Raw genomic sequence first — 16,809 nt, forward strand, 5'->3', positions numbered from 1 at the left:
ATATATATATATATATATATATATATATATATATATATATATATATATATATATATATATATATATATATATATATATATACACATATACACACACACATTCTATGTGTACACATTTATTCTACCTATTCTTTTCTGTCAGTGTGATTTTACTGTACACTGCACTGAATTACCGGCTTTTCTATAGAATACCGATGCGGATTTCTCGCAAGTCACACGCATGGTCCGTGTGTAATCCATAATTTTCTCGCCACCATAGACTTTCATTGGCGTATTTTTTGGGCAATACGCTGACAAACGCAGCATGCTGCGATTTTCTACGCCTGTAACATACTGTATATTACCGTGTGTGCATAACATACAGCAGATAGGAGCTGCCCCATAGAGAATCATTGGGCCGTGTGCAATGCGTATTTTCTGGACGTATTTTCTGCGCTCATACGTCCGTAAAACTCGCTAGTCTGACACCGGCCTTAGAAGGAGGTCTGTGGGTCAGTGGAATTGAAGAAAAAAGAAGTTCTGAATGGAAGGACAACATGGGGAAGACCCCTGTAAGCATCTGACTCCCAGCTTGCTGCTCAGAACAATGGTATCCCACTTTTACTACTCCATTTTAAAGGAGGGACAATAAAACATTCAAAATCGAAGAGAAATTGGAATTTACAGGAAAAACAATGTTAAGAAACATTCTTTCCTGTATAATAAATTGTATATAAGACAACAAGTAAAAAGGATTTAAAAAATAATAATTTAAGTAAGCCAAAACTGAATTTAATTAAAAAAAAAAAAATAAAATATATATATATATATATATATATATGTATATATATATATATATATATATATATATATATATATATATATATATATATAGAAATTTCAGTGTAAAATTTGAAGGAAGCAAGGGCTGCCAAAAATTAGATGGAAGAGGGACTCAGATACACCCTGTATTAGACATAATAGAGGGCCTCATACACAATCTGTTCAAATTGTCATGCAGTGGTACTCCTAGACACATAAAGGCTCTGCACAGAGTACAAGGCCAAAAAAATTAATTATGAGGAGGGTCATCCATGCACACTTGAAGGCACCAAATAGAGTGCCTCAGTCAAATATTGTGAACAAAGTGTGGTTGTGTACTTCTACACTCAAAGGCAGGAAACAAAATTATAAGGACGGTCATCCATACACCCTTGAAGGCAACAACTGAAGGGTCTCATTCAAATATTGAACATTAAAAACACTATGTGCTGCTGCCATCTGGTGGTGTGGAAAAATGGGGGCTAATCCAGGCTTTGTTCATTTTTATCAGACTGAGCCTACCCGTGCTGAGCAGTATCTCCCTGCCTTATGTCTTCCTCTATCTCCACCTGGTCCGCATGTATAGATTCATGTTTAATTGTGAGCAGTGACTGTTTAAGCACAGAAGCGGGATTGTTGTGCTGATTATGGCATCATCACCACTCACCATATTTGTGCAGTCCTCAAAGTCTTGGAGAACTGCACAAATGTCAGACAGCCGTGCCCACTCTTCAATCATTATGTGCTGAGGCTGACCAAAATACTGACAGGCGTGTTGGAGATAGAATTTGACAACCGGCCTCTGCTGCTCACAAAGCCTTGCCAGCATGTGCAGTGTGGAGTTCAAGCACATGTTAACATCACACATCAGTCGGTGAACTGGCATTTGCACGAGTTGCTACGCAGTGATCCCCAAACTTTCTGACCTTGAGAGTCAAATCCACTTCTGACAGAGGATCGAGAGCCACATTCACCTCTGACAGAGGGTCGCGAGCCACATCCAGCTCCCACTCTCCCTCAGATTAGTGGCAACCAAAGCCCTTATTATGGGTATAATGTCAGCCAAAGCTTTTCCACAGAAGCAGTATACCATCATCCAAGGGTTCCCACAATCTCCACCTTCAGTATTATCCCATCAAGCACTCCCACCACACTGTCATATCCAGCTTTAAGCACCTCTTCTGACCGGTAGTATCATCCTGCCTCCAGCACACCATCCTCAAATTATCTCTAAACCACTAAGACCAGTATATGTGCATCCAGATCTGCTCTTCTGTGCCAAACTACTCACAAAATTCACCATTTTGAGATGTGCTCTTCATAGCTCTTTCCTAGACCTGGAGCTAATGCACCAAGCTAGCAGACAGCGCAAGCTACAGGATACAGCATTGCCAGAGCGGTGGAAGCTGTAGCCAACTTGCACTAATGGGCGCTGACGCAACATACCTGGAACAGAAGCTCTGGCAAATCTAGGTATGCATTCAGAAACCACTTAACTACAAAGTTGAGCACATGTGCCAAGCATGATGATTTGTGTATGAGCTTACCAAGCTTCACAGCCGCCACCACGTTATGCTCATCACACACGACCATGCCTGGCTGGAGGTCCAGCGGCAAAAGCCACAAGTATGTTATTCCTTTTAATAACTCTGCTGCGGTGTGCGGTTTGTTTCCCAGGCAAATTAGCTTCAGCAGAGCCTGTTGACGCTTTGCTGAGGTAGTGCTGCAGAGCTTCCAGCTTCTGACTGACGTAAACGATGTGCTTAAATATAAAATATCAGAGATGGCGGATGAGGAGGAGCAGGAGGGGGTGCAGGAATTGATGTATGAGGTGGAGGAAACCCTGGTAGAAGTAGGGCCAATAATCCTCAGTGTCAGGAGCACGTTCCGTGCTAGGCTGGGACTTTGCTCCAGTCTCCACAATGTTCACCCAGTGTGTCGTCAGGGAAATGTAGCACCTCTGGCCACAAGAACTTGTCATTCGGTAAGTGTACAATCCCAGTAAGTGCGTTGGTAAGGGCACGGTGTTGTGAATTTGGATTCTGGGCTCCCCCGGTGGCCGCTTGTGGAATTGGACTTGTCATCCTCTTTCCTGTTTCACCTGATTCCATCAGTAGTGGGTGTCGCTATTTAAGCTCATTTCTCTGGTGGTTTCTTGCCGGTCATCAATGTTATCTGATGCCTCTCAGTGCTTGTTCCTGCTTCTAGACTACTACTAGATAAGTTGGACTTTTGTCCATGTTTTGTTTTGCCTATTTGTTCCAGTTCACAGCTGAAGTTTTGTTACTGTGTCTGGAAAGCTCTCGTTGATCAGGGATTGCTACTCTGGCGTTATGAGTTAATGCCAGAGTTTAAGGTAATCTCTGGATGGTGTTTTGTTAGTGTTTTTCTGCTGACCATGAAAGTATACTATCTGTCTTCTGCTATCTAGTAAGCGGACCTCAAATTTGCTAAGACTATTTTCCTGCTGCGTTTGTTGTTTCATCTGAACTCACCGTCATTATATGTGGGGGGCTACTGTCTTCTTTGGAATATTTCTCTAGAGGTGAGCCAGGTCTTATATTTCCCTCTGCTAGCTATTTAGGTCTTAGGCCAGAGCTGGGCATCTAGCGATAAATAGGAAATGCTACCTGGCTATTTCTAGTTGCGCGGCAGGCTTAGTTCATGGTCAGTATAGTTCCATCTTCCGAGAGCTTGTCCCTCTATAGGCTTGCTATGATCTCTGCCTGCAGAGATCATGACAGTTTGACCGGACTTTCCTGGTAATTCTGAACCCACAGGTATCCTTAGGGAGGGAGTAATTTTGTCGGCCGTTTCTCCTGATCTGCGGCGGTCCTTGCAAGAGTTTCAGGCGGATAGACCGGATCGTTGTCCGCCTGATAGACTGTTTGTTCCGGATGATTGGACCAGCAGAGTCATCTCTGAGGTACATTCTTCTGCATTGGCAGGTCATCCCGGAATTTTTGGTACCAGGGATTTGGTGGCAAGATCCTTCTGGTGGCCTTCTCTGTCACAAGATGTGCGAGTCTTTGTGCAGTCATGTGACGTTTGTGCTCGGGCCAAGTCTTGTAGTTCTCGGGCTAGCGGACTGCTGTTGCCCTTGCCTATTCCTAAGAGGCCTTGGACACACATCTCGATGGATTTTATTTCAGATCTGCCTGTTTCCCAGAAGATGTCTGTCATCTGGGTGGTCTGTGACCGTTTCTCTAAAATGGTCCATTTGGTTCCTCTGCCCAAGTTGCCTTCTTCTTCTGAGTTGGTTCCTCTGTTTTTTCAGAATGTTGTCCGATTGCACGGTATTCCTGAGAATATTGTTTCTGACAGAGGTACCCAATTTGTGTCTAGATTTTGGCGGGCATTCTGTGCTAGGATGGGCATAGATTTGTCTTTTTCGTCTGCTTTTCACCCTCAGACTAATGGCCAGACCGAGCGGACTAATCAGACCCTTGAGACATATCTGAGGTGTTTTGTCTCTGCTGACCAGGATGATTGGGTTGCTTTTTTGCCATTGGCAGAGTTCGCCCTCAATAATCGGGCCAGTTCTTCCACCTTGGTGTCCCCGTTTTTCTGTAATTCGGGGTTTCACCCTCGATTTTCCTCCGGTCAGGTGGAATCCTCGGATTGTCCTGGAGTGGATGCGGTGGTAGAGAGATTGCATCACATTTGGGGGCAGGTTATGGACAATTTGAAGTTGTCCCAGGAGAAGACTCAGCGTTTTGCCAACCGTCATCGTCGTGTTGGTTCTCGGCTTTGTGTTGGAGATTTAGTGTGGTTGTCTTCTCGTTTTGTCCCTATGAGGGTCTCTTCTCCTAAGTTTAAACCTCGGTTCATCGGCCCTTATAGAATATTGGAGATTCTTAATCCTGTTTCTTTCCGTTTGGACCTCCCTGCGTCCTTTTCCATTCATAACGTTTTTCATCGGTCGTTATTGCGCAGGTATGAGGTACCTGTTGTACCTTCAGTTGAGCCTCCTGCTCCGGTGTTGGTTGAGGGTGAGTTGGAGTACGTTGTGGAGAAAATTTTGGACTCTCGTGTTTCCAGACGGAAACTCCAGTATCTGGTCAACTGGAAGGGTTACGGCCAGGAGGATAATTCTTGGGTCAATGCATCTGATGTTCATGCTTCTGATCTTGTTCGTGCCTTCCATAGGGCTCATCCTGGTCGCCCTGGTGGATCTGGTGAGGGTTCGGTGCCCCCTCCTTGAGGGGGGGGTACTGTTGTGAATTTGGATTCTGGGCTCCCCCGGTGGCCGCTTGTGGAATTGGACTTGTCATCCTCTTTCCTGTTTCACCTGATTCCATCAGTAGTGGGTGTCGCTATTTAAGCTCATTTCTCTGGTGGTTTCTTGCCGGTCATCAATGTTATCTGATGCCTCTCAGTGCTTGTTCCTGCTTCTAGACTACTACTAGATAAGTTGGACTTTTGTCCATGTTTTGTTTTGCCTATTTGTTCCAGTTCACAGCTGAAGTTTTGTTACTGTGTCTGGAAAGCTCTCGTTGATCAGGGATTGCTACTCTGGCGTTATGAGTTAATGCCAGAGTTTAAGGTAATCTCTGGATGGTGTTTTGTTAGTGTTTTTCTGCTGACCATGAAAGTATACTATCTGTCTTCTGCTATCTAGTAAGCGGACCTCAAATTTGCTAAGACTATTTTCCTGCTGCGTTTGTTGTTTCATCTGAACTCACCGTCATTATATGTGGGGGGCTACTGTCTTCTTTGGAATATTTCTCTAGAGGTGAGCCAGGTCTTATATTTCCCTCTGCTAGCTATTTAGGTCTTAGGCCAGAGCTGGGCATCTAGCGATAAATAGGAAATGCTACCTGGCTATTTCTAGTTGCGCGGCAGGCTTAGTTCATGGTCAGTATAGTTCCATCTTCCGAGAGCTTGTCCCTCTATAGGCTTGCTATGATCTCTGCCTGCAGAGATCATGACAGCACGGGTGATGTTCCTGAACACAAGCTGGTACAAGGCAGGGATGCCACACCAGGAGAAAAAGTGGTGGCTGGGGACACAAAGGGACGAATGCAGTCTGGAAATGTGCCCATTTAGGCCTGTGGGTGGGTGCTTGGCTGGAAACTTTCTCTTTTGTTCTAAGGCCTGGGGTAGGGACAGCTGAACGCTGTGTTGGGACAATGATTTGGAAGTGCCTGATAATGGTGCGTCAGAATGTGCAAAGACAGGGTGCAGGGTGGGAGGCATCTGTGCCAGTGTCATGGAGAGTGGATTGGGAAGCACCTAACACAGGGGAAGAGGCAGTGGTGTCAACCAATGGCACCAATCGTGGACCCAGGTGTTCGGCCTATCAATTCAGGTGCTTAGATGACATGTGCCTAATCATTCTGGTGGTGGTTAGATTCTTAGTGGTCAGGCCCCTGCTGATCTTTGCATGGCTGCTAAACGCTCACCCTCAGCGCTGTTGGCCTCACTCAACATGCCAGATTCCCAGGTTGGGTCGGTGACTTCATCATCCACCACCCCATCTTTCACTGCTGCACCCTGCTCCTCCTGACTTAATAACTAACTTAATCCTTAGACAAAATATGCAATTCCCCACTGTCATCTTCTTCTGGCCAAGGCTCTAAGTTTTGTGCATCACTAAACAGTATGTTCTCCTGTCCCTCTTGGACCATGCAAGATGAGAGGTCACAAACAAAAAAATTATGTTGTAAAGAGCTCCTCGGAGTGTCCTAGTGTGGCATCACAAGTGTCCTTGGACTCACTATGGTGGGAGGAAGGCATATAATGTTGAGGATTAAGTGATCCACACTGTTGACTGGTGATTCTGGACCATGTGGAAGACTGGGTGGTGCTGCCGAGTTTGCTAGAAGCATTATCTGGTGTGACTTCAGAAGTGGTGTACTGTGCTTCTCTGGAAAGTGGGACAGGAACCTCTGTGTCGTGGATGGGCGTTTCTTGTGCTCCAGCAACAGTCATAGTCACATCTGCCCCACGTCCTTCGCGTCTAAGTGCACCATCATCAGCACTTTAACGTTCCTTACCATACCCATTTTCTAATTGCTAGATCTCTTGAAACCAAGTTTATTTTTAATTTAAAAAAAATAAAATGGGTCACCTGCAGCAGTCAAATAAGTGTTTTCTAAATTTAATACCACCATTTTGTAACACAAAGAAAATAAAAGTGTATGGATGACAAATTCAATTTAGAAAAAAATTTTAACGCTTTTTTGAAGTGTTATACGCCACTGAAATTTAACAGAAAGCACGTAATACTCCATCAATGACAAAATAATCAATTTTTTCACCACCACCCCCCCCAAAAAAAAGTGGTCACGTGCAGCAGCTACATATTTAGCAACGGACTGCAATGCCCTAAGCTCTGTATTCTGCCACTCTCCCGGCTCCTGCAACTGTCCCTATGCCTAAATTCAGAATGTATTGAATACAAACAGCAAAGCACAAGAGTAGCTCTTAGGGCTCATACTCACCTGCGAGAAACTCGGATGTGTCTCGCACGTCAATACCCAGCGCTGCTGCCGGCACTCAGAAGCAGAGCGTGTGGCCGCACGCTCCCATCTGAGTGCCGGGTATTGACGTGCGAGACTCATCCGAGTTTCTCGTAGGTGAGCATGATGGTTCAGCATCAGCACCAGTATCAGCACTAGGACTCTGATTCCCTATACTGTGCACGCACAGGCCTGAATAACAGCTTTTTCCCTCAAATCAGAACTGTGCCTGAGCTATGAAATGGCGTCAGTGAGCCAAGAGTGGTGGCAGCAGCTTTTTTTTTTTTTTTTTATAACCTCTGATGAGGTCATGCTGCCACCCAATCACAATAATGCCACTACCAAGATGGCTACAGCATTACAGTGACTGTGAGGCAATCCCTGCATGCTTATTGGCTGCGTAAAAGGCACCAAACATGCGGGGTGGGGATTCGAGCTTCAAATCCAAGCACCGCCCAATGTTCGACAAGTACCGAGCATATCCGTGCATCCAGATACTCGAGTGATAGAGTGTCACCGACAACGATTGCTCATCCCTACTGTAGACATGGATCACTTATAATCAGTTACATAGGTTGTAAAAAGAGCCAGGTCCATAAAGTTCAACTCTTCTCCACCAATTATACATTTTTTTGTCACTAAATTATCTAAAATCCACAATGTTGTGCACTGAGGAAATCATCCAGCCCTTTTTAAAAGCTGTTATAGTGTTTGCCATTACTACCTCTTGTGGTCGGGCATTCCACAGTCTGACTGCTCTAACCGTAAAGAACCCTTTCCTGTTTAGATGCCGGAATAGTCTTTCTTCCACCCGTAATGAGTGCCCCCTGGTCCTTAGTAAGGAATATTATTTAGTATATATTAATGCTATTTTAATTGAAGCTGGCCAAACAAATAGGACCAAGATGGACTCAAATGTGGCCGATTAGTTGTCCCTCAGATCATTCATGAGACCCATTAGGCTTTTTTTCCACATGCATTTTTTTCTGCAGCCAAAACCTGCTCTTTTTCTGTGAAAAAAAAAGTTGTGTTGTAAATGCAGGTCTTGCTGCAATTTTGCTGCTTTCTTTGGCAAGTTTTTGATGCGTATTACATGTGTGATTGATCTACAGCAGAGGGCCGCCAACAGGTCAAGTTTTCAGGATTTCCTTGTATTGCACAGGTGATAATTTAATCACCTGCACAGAATGATTCCAGCACCTTGTGGAATGCTAAGGAAATCCTGAAAACATGACCTGTTGGTTGCCCTCGAGGAATGCAGTTTGACACCTCTGATCCACAGTACACGCTTTATAAAGTCAGTTTTATTCACAAAAATTGCTGTAAAAAAGCTGAAAGAATTGACATGCTACAGATTAGCGTTTTGAACCTACCCAGCGTCGATACTTACCGCCCTGCTGTCGGGAGGAAATTAACTTTATTCCACCCAACAGCGTTCAGACACGGGGGCAGCGGCGAAGTTTCAGTCACTGCTCTGTGTATAGTGAGCGGCACTGACAGCCAGCACAGCATTAGGGCTGGGGAATTACCCCCGTGACTGAATGCCACAGTGTCGGGGAAACAAAGCTTATTTCCTCCCAACAGCGGGGCTGTAAGTGCGGGCGCCGAGCAGGTTCAGAATGCTGTTGACCTGCAGATTAACCCCATGCCTGCAGGATAGTACCGTTTTTGTTTTTTTTCACGTGACAGGTTCCTTTGAAAAAAAAAAAAAAAAAAAAAAAAACAACCACACACAGCACAGTGGGCTTTGTCCTAAGTGGAAAATAACCTGACAAATTCTGGCAATTGTGCCAAACACTGATATTTTCAGCCAACACCAGCTGAAAAACACAACCTGACAGACCACATCTGTCTTCATGTAAGAGTTCCACACAACGGTCGCCTTATTGATCATAATTGTCCATTTCAGCTGACAACATCTTACATGTGCAAGTTTAATGACAAAGTGCTCCCTGCAGCAACCTACCCGCGTCCAGTCAGCAGTGTATGACCTGCCATTCAGGCATACTATAACCTATATTCAAAATGCTGCACTTCACAGCGCCAGTAAAACAGTAAAATAAGTGAGATTTCTGAACTCTCATGCACATGCTGCTTAATTTTTCCTTGTGGATTTTAACAATAAAAGTACTTTTTCCCAAAATCTGCAGCATGTTAATTCTTTCAGCGTTTTTCATCCATTCAATTGAAAGTAAAAACACAGCCGAAAAGCACGTAAAATGGCAGCGGTTTTCCTGCGAACACCTTGGCTTTTGTTGCAGAAAATTCTGCTGAAAATACTCAAAGTAAGCACATAGCCCAACAGGCACTATGGCCAGTCTAAGGCCGCGTTCACACGTTGAGTATTTTACCTCAGTATTTATAAGCCAAAACCAGGAGAGGAACAATGAGAGGAAAAGTATAATAGAAACACGTCACCACTTCTGTATTTATCACCCACTCCTGGTTTGGGCTTACACATACTGAGGTAAAATACTGACCAAATACTGAGCGTGGCCTTTGGTAATGTCACTCCCGGAAGGCTAGCTTTTGCCATCATTGGTTCTCTTGGGTTAGGCTGGGTTCACATTACGTTATAGGTGTCCGTTAGACGGACTACGTTACACCACGGTGTAACGTAGTCCATTAACGCAGCCATTAAGTCCTATGTCGGGCGTGCGCTAGCGATGTGCCGTCATTGAGTGATGGACCCTGGGACGCGGGCTGCAGCGTTTCCGGGTCCGTCACTGCTAGTGCGATGACATATCGGCACTTGCATTAACAGCAGCCCGTTAACACATGTGTTGAACGGGCTGCTGTTAATGCAATGTGAACCTAGCCTTAATGAAGTCGCATAACAAGAAGAACAATTTCCTGAAGAACTGTACTAATCCAAACACATTCTCCAGTTTCATGTATGATAGCGGGGAACTTCTGAAAGTCTGAAAATAGTTATAGAGAATAAACCTCATCATTGTACAACAACAGTACCAACCTCATCTTCTGTAGAGAAAATCCCATACGGCAAATTCTGGATAGGAAAATCGGAGTCTGGGTCTACAGGGATGAAGGACATTGTGAGCAGAGACAGGAGAATGGCCCCAGATTGTGTGTGATCCTCAGCTCCAGATGTGTCAGGAGAGGGAGGCTCAGGACTTGTATACTTCCTCCTCCTCACTAACCAATCCTGCATAGAGGAACTACTACACCCTCTGGGATGTCACTAATGAAAACCAGGGTCAGGATGACTCAGCCCATTCCTGAGAGCAAAGTTCAAAGACTTTTCCCAAATTTGACAGCAGCTTTCTCTCCATTGCAGTCTGGTCAGATGCAAGGCACAGACATCACCCTGGGCACAGTTATATCCACGTTCAATGAAAGCTCAAAGCTGAGGATTTACATGTAACGAAGGACAGAAATGGCATTATATCAGATCCAAAATCTGTTCTCAAAAAAAGGTTTCTGTTTCTGGCTTAAAAGTAGGTTTTATACGTGATGATCAGATTTTACAATCATATTAGATCACACTGTAATATCACAAGTTATCACTAATAAGTATAAGAGGAATCGGTCACTGGAACCATGCCAACCTCCTATCCTACAGTGTGAAGTTCATTGAAGGGGTATTTTCAAGTCTGGAAAGTATTCCTTATCCATGGGATAGAGAAAAGCTTCCTGATCTCTGGGAGTCCAACTGCCGGGACCCCAACTGCCGGGACCCCCACCAATCCTGAGAACCAGGGCTCGTTCTTGTGTGAATGGAGCTGTGGTCAATCAGGATCACTGCTGTTCCATTCATTCTAAGCCAGGTTCACATTGCGTTAAAGCAGCCCGTTCAACGCATAGCGTTGACGGGTTACATTAACGCTATAGCCTACACGCCATCGCATTATGCTATACCGCTAGCACAGATGATTCATCTGTGCTAGCGGTGACGGAGCCACAGAAGCTGCAGCCCGCGTCCGAGGCTCCGTCACTGAATGACGGCACATTGCTAGCGCATGCCGAGTATGGCATGCGTTGGCGATGCGACCGATAATAGGGGTTAATGGCAGCATTAAGACTGCATTAACGCAATGTGAACCCAGCCTTAGGCTATGTGCAGATTGGCCGCTACGGATTCACAGCAGTTTTCCATGAGTTTACAGTACCATGTAAATCTATGAAAAACAAAAACCGCAGTGCACATGCTGCGGAAAAACCGCACGGAAACGCTGCGTTGTTTATTCCGCAGCATGTCAATTCTTTGTGCGGATTCCGCACAAAAAACGCGGTAATTCCGCAGTGCGGATTTACCAAAATCAGTGCGGAAAAATCTGCACACCATTCCGCAACAAGTGCACATACCCTTAGGGCGGTTTCACACATCCTGATATTTCCTGTACCAGGAAAAAAAGTCCAGGAGATGACAGTGTCCGTGTGTGTAATACTTGCGGCACGAGTGGCATCCGTGTGCCCCATCACTACCACATGGATGGGCGCCAGGGAAGAAGTGGTACAGTTAGCACTGTTCCCTGGCGCCAGGTGCTGAAGACGGCTCTCATCATTCTCCCCTGCTCTGCCAGCGATCAGCGTGAGAATGATGAGAGTTGTATTCAAGTGAGAACAATGACAACAGGCAGCGGCTGATGGGACTATTATTCCCATCAGCTTACACCTGCTGCCACTAATAAGTGACAGCAGGAGTGGCTGAAGGAGGTATTCATCACCCGCCGCCTGCACTATAAATTAATTAAAATGCCGAGGTGGGTTCCCCTGTATTTTCTTTGAGGCTATGTGCACACGTTGCAGATTTTGCTGTGGATTCGCAGCAGTTTTCCATGAGTTTACAGTACCATGTAAACCTATGGAAAACAAAATCCGCAGTGCACATGCTGCGGGAAAAAACGTGCAGAAATGCTGCATTGTTTATTCCACAGCATGTCAATTCTTTGTGCGGATTCCGCAGCGGTTTACACCTGCTCCATAATAGGAATCCGCACAAAAAACGCGGTAATTCTGCAGTAAATCCGCAGTGTGGATATCCTAAAATCCGCACATCTTTCCGTAACGTGTGCACATACCCTAACCAGCCAGGCAAAACTCACAGCTGTCACTGTAATTCGTGGCAGCAGGTGTAGGCTGATGGAAGTAATAGTCTCATATGTCGCCACCTGCGGTCATTATTCTTACTTGAATACAGCTTTCATCATTCTCCCCTGCTCGCGCAGATTGCCGGCAGAGCAGGGGAGAATGATGAGAGCCATATTCAGCCCCCAGCGCCAGAGAACAGCGCTTACTGTAACGCTTCTTCACTGGGGCCGGTGTGTGTCATATGGATGACATCCCAGTGTGTCATCGGAGTGCACGTGTGCGGGACGTTTTGTGGCCAGTGCCGAAGGTAAAAAAAAACTGACATGTCAGTGTGTTTTGCCCACGGACACACGGTCTGTGGTAACACACTGACATGTGCTGACCCATTCATTTGGGTTTGTGTCAGTGTCTCTGGTATGTGTGAAAACTGTCACCACACGTACCAGAGACATGGATGTGTCAAAGAGGCCTTACTGGGAGTCCTGAAGGCCAGTCAAGAGCATCATTCGGCCCTCTCCAGCAGTCTCATTAACACTGAATGGTAGTTCACACGGTAGAGGTCAGACCCCCAGGAATCGGCAAGTTATCCAGTATCCCGTGAATGGGAGATAGCTTCCAAACCTGAGCATAGTCTTTTAAATACCCCTCAGCGCTTGTGGGATTGTTCCTCGCCTCCTTCCAATATTCATCAATTACGTAATGTCCCCTAAAAGTTGCAAACATCTATTATTATATATATGTATGTATACACACACGTACTCAGACCAGCATTACAATGCTGTGGCAAATCGGTGACTTTGGCACCACAGGTCGTGCAGCCACAGATCGCACTGTGCAGCTGCTACATCACCGAATAATGCACATGAATGGGGTTGCATATGACCCCTTTAGCTACTGTGACAAGCAAGTCGTAAAAAATCAAACTGATTTTCAACTTTTAACAACTTGCTTGTTGTGGTCAAATTAAGGGTCGCAAAGACCCCTAGAATGATTCCTTTCACCTGCATTATGCAGCGATATAGCAGCTGAACATTGATGATTGGTGCCAAGACCTCCGCCTTAGGGCTGTCCCACACGTCCAGATAATTCCGGTACCGGAATAAATCGGTACCGGAGTTATCCGTGTCCGTGTGCCTGGGAACTCACGGAGGCCATACGTGCGGCACACGTGTGCCGCCCGTATGGCGAGTGGGTACCACACGGAGCGTGTGGTACCCACTCTGCATGGTGCTGAAGCTGCGATTCATATCTTCCCTGCAGCAGCGTTTGCTGCAGAGAAAATATGAAGAATAGTGTTAAAAATAAAGATCCATGTGTCCGCCGCCCCCCCCACCCCCTGTGCGCCCCCCCGCTGGTCAGAAAATACTTACCCGCCTCCCTCGCTGCTTCCTGGTCTGGCCGCGGCTTCTCCTGCATGCGGTCACGTGGGGCCGATCGTTTACAGTCATGAATATGTGGCTCCACCTCCCATAGGGGCGGAGCCGACTATTCATGATTGTAAATGATAGGCCCCACGTGACCGCATACAGTAGGAGGCGCAGGGCAGAGAGGAAGGAGTGACAGCCAACGTGGGAGCGGGTGAGTATTTTCTGACCAGCGGGGGGGGGCGCACAGGGGGTGGGGGGGGCGGCGGACACCTAAATCTTTATTTTTAACACTATTCTTCATATTTTCTCTACAGCAAACGCTGCTGCAGGGAAGATATGAATACCGGCTTCAGCACCATGTGGGGGGGACAGCGCTTACTGTAGCGCTGTCTCCTGCACGCACACGGACCCCAGACGGAGAATGTCCGTGTGCGGTCCGTGTTTTACACGGACCCATTGACTCTATTGGGTCCGTGTAAAACGTGCGCTCCCACGAACACTGACATGTCTCCGTGTTTGGCACACGGAGACACGGTCCGCAAAAAATCAATGACATCTGAACAGATGCATTGATTTTTATGGGTCTACGTGTGTCAGTGTCTCCGGTACGTGAGGAAACTGTCACCTCAGGTACCGGAGCCACTGACGTGTGAAACCGGCCTTAAAGGGTTATTGCCATCTCAGACATTTATGGTAAGTCCACAAGATTTGGCTGGGGCATCAGAGAAGTAAAAAGATCATGCTCGCTGCCAGTCAGTGCCGGGGTCCTGGGCTCAAATCCCCCCAAGGACATCTGCAAGGAGTTTGTATGTTCTCCCCGTGTTTGTGTGGGTTTCCTCCGGGTTCTCCAGTTTCCACATTCCAAAAACATACTGATAGGGAATCTAGACTGTGAGCCCTGATGGAGACAGTGATGATAAGGGCTGTAAAGCACAGTAAATGGAATTAATGGTGCTATATAAGTAAAATAAATAAATCTGCGCCCTGCTATGGTCTTATAGGGAGGGGCACGGATGTGCAAATAAGAGATCCACCTTCAAATGGGACCACTGTATTGCTACAGCGATCACTGGCATCTAAGTGGTAAACAGCAGCAGCCATTGCTTTCTTCAGTCGCTTGCTAGCATTAGGTGCTTGTGACCGCTCCGACATTTGTTTTATTACATACAGTAGTTGAAAGAAGATGTATGTGGCTTTCTTTTCCTTCTGCATAAACGTTTGCCTTGAAACCAGCTTCAACTAACGTCCAAGTTCTTACATTTAGACCCTTTTTTTGGGGGGCTTTTGCCACACCTAAAACGTCAATACAAATTAATATGAAGGGGCCACAATTCATCCAATCCAGAGAGTAAAGAGGCCACAGCGCTGGTGGAGTACTGCATCCTCCCCAAAATGTATCTGGGACTTTCCTGTAGAGGCCACCTGAAACCGGTACATGTGTCCCAACGTCACAACACTGCCGCAGCCCCATTCTTTCTCAAGACTATGGTGGTCCCTGAGCCCAGTGGATGGACCCCCTCCAACAGTATGTATGTATGTATGTATGTATGTAGATATACATATATATATTTTCTTTCATTTCCGTGATCACATTGATGGACTTTTTTCTTTTTTTAAAGTAGACATCCAAAATCACATTAAAAGACAGGAGGTAAGACCTTAAAGGGGTTTGCCCCACAAAAAAAAGTTGATTTTAATCAATAGATCTTAGAATAATAATAATTTCCACAATTGGATGTGTATAAATAAAATGTCCCTGTGCTGAGATAACCTTATAAATATGTCCCTACTGAGTAATGTCTGTGTCTGACTGTACAGGAACATGGTCTGATCATATCACATCTCCTGGGTAGGAGTGAGGGTGGGGAGTATACAGACATTACAGCACGTGAGCACAAATGCTTTTTTTACTTTGAAGTAAAACATTGATTAAAAACAGGAAAGGAAATGTTTTACCTCAATAAAAGAATCAGCTAAGGCTACTTTCACACTAGCGTCGGGAACAACCCGTCGCTGTGCGTCGGGCCGCCGTTCCCAACGCTAGCGTGGTCTCCGCCGCACAACGGGGGCAGCGGATGCATTTTTCCCACGCATCCGCTGCCCCATTGTGAGGTGTGGGGAAGTGCGGGGAGGTGGGGGCAGAGTTCCGGCCGCGCATGCGCGGTCGGAAAAAGCGGTCTGTCGGGAGCAAAAAAACGTTACATGTAACGTTTTTTTCTCCCGACGGTCCGCTACCACACGCCCAAGCGTCGCAAAACGGACGCGACGTTTTGCAATGCGTCGCTAATGTTAGTCTATGACGAAAAAACGTATCCAGCAAGAACTTTTGCTGGATGCGTATTTTCGGCAAAACGACGCATTTGCGACGTATTGCAGTTAACGCTAGTGTGAAACTAGCCTAAGACACAATGCTGTCCTGTCTGTAGACTCCTTTTCTCACCCCTGTCCCAGGAGTTTTGCTGTGATCAGACCATGTTCATGCACGGACAGTACATTTATAACATTATCTCAGCACAGGTTTTCTTCACCCTACATCTGGCCGATATGCACGTTCTTACAGTATATTTAAAGGGTTAGTTCAGTTCCGCTCACTTTCTAATGAGTTGAGCAGGGCAGATGACATCATGTCTACGGCTACCGACCAGGACATAGAATCCCAGAATGTTATAGTTGGAAGGGACCTCCAGGGTCATAGTGTCCAACCCCCTGCTTAATGCAGGATTCAATACACCACCCGAGACCAATATCGGTCCGGCCTGTGGTTAAAGGCTTCCATTGAACAGAGGCTGATCATGATCAGCAGATCTTCTGTCCGTAGATGTGACATCTGTGGAAAAGCAGAAGTGAGTGGAGCAAGGCGGCCTTCTAACAGTATAGCAGACTACAGAAGACTGTGCATTGATTTATAATAGGTCACTGCAAAAAAAAAAAAAAAAAAAAAAAAATGTTTTTTGGAAGAAGTTCCTACTGAGGGCATTGACTGTGGCCATTGCTGGATGTATATATCTCAGTGGTCACAGAAACTGTGTGCACTCAAGACTAATAAGGGTACCGTCACACAGTGCCATTTTCATCGCTACGACGGCACGATTCGTGACGTTGCAGCGTCGTATGATTATCTCTCCA

The 16,809-nt window shown here is 45.9% G+C and overlaps 1 protein-coding gene across 1 annotated transcript in view; it reads right to left on the minus strand.

The window, feature by feature from the left end:
* The window catches only part of FAH (fumarylacetoacetate hydrolase), an 80,147-nt gene extending 69,750 nt beyond the window's left edge, over positions 1 to 10,397 (minus strand). Inside the window, exon 1 of the mRNA XM_077263153.1 lies at positions 10,239 to 10,397. Within this exon, the coding sequence (XP_077119268.1) occupies positions 10,239 to 10,319 (81 nt within the window). The 5' untranslated portion in view covers positions 10,320 to 10,397. The remainder of the gene's footprint in view (positions 1 to 10,238) is intronic.
* Positions 10,398 to 16,809: the final 6,412 nt, after the last annotated feature.

Source organism: Ranitomeya variabilis, chromosome 5 (genome assembly GCF_051348905.1).
Source record: "Ranitomeya variabilis isolate aRanVar5 chromosome 5, aRanVar5.hap1, whole genome shotgun sequence".
NCBI classification, from domain to species: domain Eukaryota; kingdom Metazoa; phylum Chordata; class Amphibia; order Anura; family Dendrobatidae; genus Ranitomeya; species Ranitomeya variabilis.